General features: G+C 47.1%; 1 protein-coding gene across 1 annotated transcript in view; it reads left to right on the top strand.

Annotated features, from left to right (window-relative positions):
• Nucleotides 1-5,188, top strand: part of epb41l3a (erythrocyte membrane protein band 4.1-like 3a) — a gene marked incomplete at both ends in the record, with an annotated part of 67,126 nt that extends 61,938 nt beyond the window's left edge. Inside the window, 7 exons of the mRNA XM_079260009.1 lie at nt 433-528; nt 1,692-2,378; nt 2,641-2,685; nt 2,795-2,821; nt 2,899-3,060; nt 4,799-4,879; nt 5,078-5,188. Coding sequence (XP_079116135.1) covers nt 433-528; nt 1,692-2,378; nt 2,641-2,685; nt 2,795-2,821; nt 2,899-3,060; nt 4,799-4,879; nt 5,078-5,188 — 1,209 coding nt within the window. The remainder of the gene's footprint in view (nt 1-432; nt 529-1,691; nt 2,379-2,640; nt 2,686-2,794; nt 2,822-2,898; nt 3,061-4,798; nt 4,880-5,077) is intronic.
• Nucleotides 5,189-5,814: the final 626 nt, after the last annotated feature.

Raw genomic sequence — 5,814 nt, 5'->3', positions numbered from 1 at the left:
AGCGTCAGGAACATCTGGAACCTTGGTGTTTTTGGAGTCTAGTTTTCTTCCTTTCTGCATCACCTGACTGCACAAAGGCTCTTGGGTTCCTGTTGGTCCCCACAGGTGTAGGCGGCAGAGAGGTTTACCTACAGACCTGGAACCACACACACCAACACACCACTGTTTAGTTTCTTACTGAATCTCCACCACATGATGGTTGGAGGAAGTGGCTCTCCACAGCTCCATAAACTGTTCCAACCTGAACTTCTGCGCTACAACTGAACCAGCACCACATACTACCACCCCCCAGCACCCAGAACCTAGTTCACTGTCCATGTTAACCCCTACCCCCACCTCCTGCATGGCTCCAAACATTGACTTCCTCTGACTGTAGCCACTGATCATCTTCCTGTCCCTCTGTCCTCACCTGTCTTTGTTTACTCTGTGCAGCCCAAACCTACGCTTGACCAAATGTCTCCTGAGCTGACGGCTCTGCTGAAGTCGGCCAGAGAACAAAAAACCTTCAGAGAGCACAACCTGCTGAAGGTGCCTGTCCACCCATCTGTCCACCTGATCATATGCTGTCTGTCTTCTCTTCATTCCTCCAGTCTGTCCCCCATACTTCCTCCTGTCCTTGGTCTGTCTGTCCTACTGTCCTTGTTTCCATCTGTCTCGTGTTTAATATTGCTATCCAGTCAGCCATCTTGTTGTCCATCATGCCTGTAATCCCGGCGTGAGGAACCCTGGTCCTTGAAGGGCTGGAATTCTGAAGGGTTTCCATGTATCCCTGGTCCAGCACAACTCATTCAAATCATGATATCAGATATTGAAAACTTTCAGGACAGGGGTTGGGGTTCCCCACTCATGTCTGTAGTCATAGTGTCTGTCATCTATAGTGTCTGTAGTCCACAGTGTTTTAGTTCATCATGTCTGTAGTCGATCATGTTTGTAGTCCATAGTGTCCATAGTTAATAGTAGTCCATTGTGTCTGTAGTCCCCCATGTCTGTGATCCATCATGTCTCGAGTCCATTGTGTCTGTAGTCCACATTGTCCATAGTCCATTGTGTCTGTGATCCATCATGTCTGTGAGCCATCATGTTTGTAGTCCATAGAGTCCATAGGCCATTGTGTCTGTGATCCATCATGTCTGTGAGCCATCATGTTTGTAGTCCATAGAGTCCATAGGCCATTGTGTCTGTGATCCATCATGTCTGTGAGCCATCATGTTTGTAGTCCATAGAGTCCATAGGCCATTGTGTCTGTAGTCCACCGTGTTTTTAGTCCATCATGTGTGTAGTCCATTGTGTCTATAGTCCACAGTGTATGTAGTCTATCGTGTCTATGATCCATGGTGTCTGTAGTCTCTTGTGTCTGTAGTTCATTGTATTTCGGTGACCATCCATAATCTTTGTGAATGTCATTGGCAGCAGCAGATTTTATGTGTAGATGATGGATATTGGTAGGGAATTAATACAAACTGCACACGAAGGTGCTTCTAACTGCAGATGCTGTACTACTGGTGAAGAACAGTCATCTATTTTCACCCAGGTGTTCTGGGGTTTTCTGTATTAACTGGAAACTTTGATTATTTAAATCGTTTTATATTAAATTGGTAATGGAGGCAAACTGAAACCAATTAGCTGAACTGTCATAATGATGAACGGGGGCTCCGCCTCCTGACTATTTCTGTTTTCACTTCTTCTTTCAGACTTCTGAGAAAGTGGAGACAGTCTTCTTACCGGCAGAATCATGTGACCAGGACCAGCCAATTGCAGAACAGCCTCAGGTAGCAAGAAGTCTGGTGGGCCCACCCCCAACTAAGCCCCCACCACCACCACCAGGATCTGAACTAATGCATGCTAATGATGACCTGGTGGATTGGACCACTGAGAATACTAATGATGCTGATGTAGCTAAATATGAAGACAGTGAAGATGATAACATCAGTGATGATGCGCATAGCACCCAAGCTAGCACTGATAGCAATGAAGATGCTAGTGAGGATAGCGAGGATGCGATAAGTGTGTTGGCGCAGGCGGCAGTGGAGGAGGTGATGGAGGCTGCAGTCAGACACGTGCCATCCTGCAATGTTAATGATGCTAATCAGGATAGCATTAATGCTAACTTTACAGCTGGCTTTGAGGTGCAGCCAGCTAGCCCTGAGGCTGATAGCCCCACCAGACCCTGCTCAGTCCTGAGCTCCAGACCTGCGGGGACTCAACATTACTATGACAACAAAGACTCAGATGAATCACAGGATGAAGAAGGATGGAGGTTTGAAGAAAACTCCCCTCCACCTTCTCTATCCAACCTCACATCCAGACACTCAGCCAGTTGTAATCAACCATCCAGCCACTCTGATGATGAAGATGAGGAGCCTGAACCTCTGCAGGAGGTAACACCCGAACTGTACCCTGGTTAGTCATGCCCATTTGGACCTACCCAGTGACCTCTGACCCTGTTTCACCTACCCCAGTTCCCCATATTGCACCTGCCCAATGGCCTCTGGAGGAGGTAACACTTGAAATCTGCCCCAGTAACCCATGTTTCCACTCACCTGCCTCACCGACTTCTGTCTGACTGAATGTTGGAGTTGCACATCAGCATCAGAGAACCTGATCAAGTGTTTGAACAACTGTTTGCCTTTTGTGTTTCAGGAGATCCCGGTGATGAGAAAGACTCTTACATATGAAGCCCCAGGGGTGAGCAAGCCTCTCTCATTAATCTGAGATCAGATTGAAATATCAGAGTCCAATGTCTAGTAGTGTAAAACTGAAGGGACATGTGTCCTGTTTTTTCCACCGTCCACAGCTAACGCTGCAGTTTAATCTCATACCGGTGGGTTTGGACAGAGTAGTGACGTACGCTCTGGGAAAACAGCATGAATTGTTGCATTCCATTTGTTGCTTCTACAGCTGCACCGAAACGGAAAGACCCTCACGTCAACAAGTTTTACCGACTCAGCGTTTGTGTTTCAGAGTCAAGTGGAAACTGATCCTCCTGCAGGTCTGCTGCTGAGTTCCCAGACCTTCACTGCAGAGAGTTTAAACACCACCACCACCACCCACATCACCAAGGTAACATGGCAACCATGACAACAGACATCAAAAGTTGTTGGAAACAGAAGCATGAAAAACAAGGACTTTTAACTTGTTGGCTGCCGGCATTGTTGAAGCAGAGAGCCGGTCTGTTTTGGAAAATTTTAGGCTGTTTTTCAGCTCGTCTCAACTTAACTCGTCTCGACTCGGTTTGTAGGGTTTTCCACTCAGTTTTGTACCCATTTATCGGTATGTTTTTTTGCAATTTTTCAAAGCGAGATGAGTCAGGTTGTTTGTGATGTCGCCAGCCGGCATGCCACTATTGGTCAGGGGCGCGACCAATCAGAGGTTAGGGAGTGACATCACTGGAAGAGTCACTCCAACTCGCAAGCTGTTTACATTTCAACAAGCAATGGTGCAACAAAAGTCTGTTTCGTGGTCCATCACTGAGGTGGAGACATTTGTTTGGTTGCTGAGGAGAGGATACAGAGGGAACTATGGAACGACACAAAATGAAAAAAATCTATCAAGAGCTTTCCGACTCAGTGGCTATGGTTACCAAAGGAGTTTTCTCTCGAGAGAAGCTGAAAAAAGCTCAGAAGTGACTATCGGCAGGTCAAGGACCACGATGGTCGGAGTGGGTCAAACAGACGAGACTGAAAGTGGTTCCAACAGATGGAAATGATTTATGGTCAGCGACCGGCGAGCTGCAGACCAATTAGCAGGTTTCCTCTGGATCCTGTGTTGTTATAGAGCTTGTCGTGCACAACACTGACATCACAGCAATTTTACACCCCGCCCATTTTAAACCTGGTACTAAACTGTATTGGAAAAGAAACAGGACCAAGCTGAGACGAGTTGTGGCGAGTTAAGTTGAGACAAGCTGGTACAAACTGAAAAGAGGTATTTGGCTCATCTTTTGGGACTGCAAATTATTGGCGGCCAATTTAGCTGGGTGCGTGTGTTGGGGTGCCTTCGGGATGTGCACTTGGTGTGTATTCACAACATGCTGGGTGTGCGCTCATGGGGCGCATTTTGGAGGCGTTTTGACGCCTGTCCTGCCAAATCCGCTTTCCATATAGAGTAAGTGCAAAAGCACAAAAGCCGTCTTTGGCAGCCAACGAGTTAAAAACAGAAACATTAGAAACCAGAAGCAGAGACATCAGAAAAACACGTTAGAAATACACACACTAGAAGCAGAGAAACTGCAAGTATGGAAGACACAGACAATCCAGCAGAAATAACTGAAATAGAGGCATAAGAGTAGGGGTATCCTCCTGCAGGTTTTCCATGTATGCTTGCTCCAACACACCTGGCTCACATTGAATAGATCCAACAGCCAATGAAGTTCTGCACCATGACTGGTTCATTTGAGTCAGGTGTGTTGGAGCAGGATACATGGAAAACCTACATCGGCCCTCGAGGACCGACTTTGGACACCCTTGCATTAGAGTCATTGGAAACAGATACATTAGAAGCAGAGACATTGGAAACAACCATTAGAAAGGAAGATGTTAGAAACTGAAACACTGGAAACACATCAGACACAGATACATGACGTGTTACAGAAAAATCAAACTTTTATAAACATAAACAGAAATGAAAATATTAGAAACAGAGACATTAAAGATACGTCACAACTTTACAACGAGAGACATTCAGAAGAACAGGAGACATTAAAACATTACAAACGAAGCGGCGAGACGGACATACGTGTTCAGCAGAAACGTGATTGTTGATCTGACTTTCTGCTTCTTTCTCGCTGCTTCTTCCACAGACCATGAAAGGAGGGATTTCAGAAACCAGAGTGGAAAAGAGGATCGTCATTTCTGGAGACACAGAACTTGACCATGACCAGGTAAAGTTATCAGCAGTAGCTAGTGACTAGCTGGGGAACAGGAGCAGATAAAACCGGGACAGACCTGTGATAAGACTGAGACCCACCTGGTCAGACCTGGACATGTACCGTGGCGTGGACCTGTATCCAGATCTGGTCAGTCCTTGTAGGCTGGACAAGGACCCGGACCAGCCTCTGACCCTCATGTTTCTTTTGAAGGCCTTGGCAGCGGCGCTCAGCGAAGCCCGACGGCAGCATCCTGAGCTGTCCGTCACTCGAGTCGTCATCCATAAAGAAACCGAGGTCTCGCCTGATCATGTGATTGATTAATGACATCACAGGTTGGTCTGCTGTTGATTGGCTGAGTGAGGCATGACAACATTAATCACATTCTGCTTGCATGGCCTTCTTCCAGCCAGTCGGAGGTTCTGATTGGTGGGAAGCAGAGCGCAGGAAGAGATGGAAATGTTCTGATTGGATGTTACAGAGGACAGGAACTGCTGACGGTGGTGAAACAAGTTAACGTTGGTGAGATGCTACCTGACTTCAGGTGTTATTCACCTGGACAAGCATCAGTTCTGTCTCAGGATCCGGGTTTCTATTCATCCGCACTAAAAGCAGAAACCTGCGGAGAGGAAGTGGTCCTCCCTCTGCTGAAGTTTACATGGGACTCGTCTCACGTCTGCAGTGTCTCCGTGTCTCTTGCCTCGCTCGTAGCCGTTGGGATGTCGAAGGAGTGGAGGCATCGGCTCGCTATCGAACAGCCAGTCAGGCCTTATTGATCGACGACGCAGCTGTCCAACCTCATGTTTAAGTCACAGCAGAGTGAAATGAAGCAACCAGACGTCTTCATGTTTGTTGTGTGGTGGTCAGCATGAAGGTTGCTGGCTCCACTCCTAGCTGGTTCTTTCTGTGTGGAGTTTACATGTGCATCTCCAGGTTCCCCAGTCAGAAAG

The sequence above is a fragment of the Telmatherina bonti genome (genome assembly GCF_933228915.1).
Source record: "Telmatherina bonti genome assembly, chromosome: 20".
Taxonomy (NCBI): domain Eukaryota; kingdom Metazoa; phylum Chordata; class Actinopteri; order Atheriniformes; family Telmatherinidae; genus Telmatherina; species Telmatherina bonti.
This window is presented reverse-complemented; position numbering and strand designations above follow the sequence as displayed.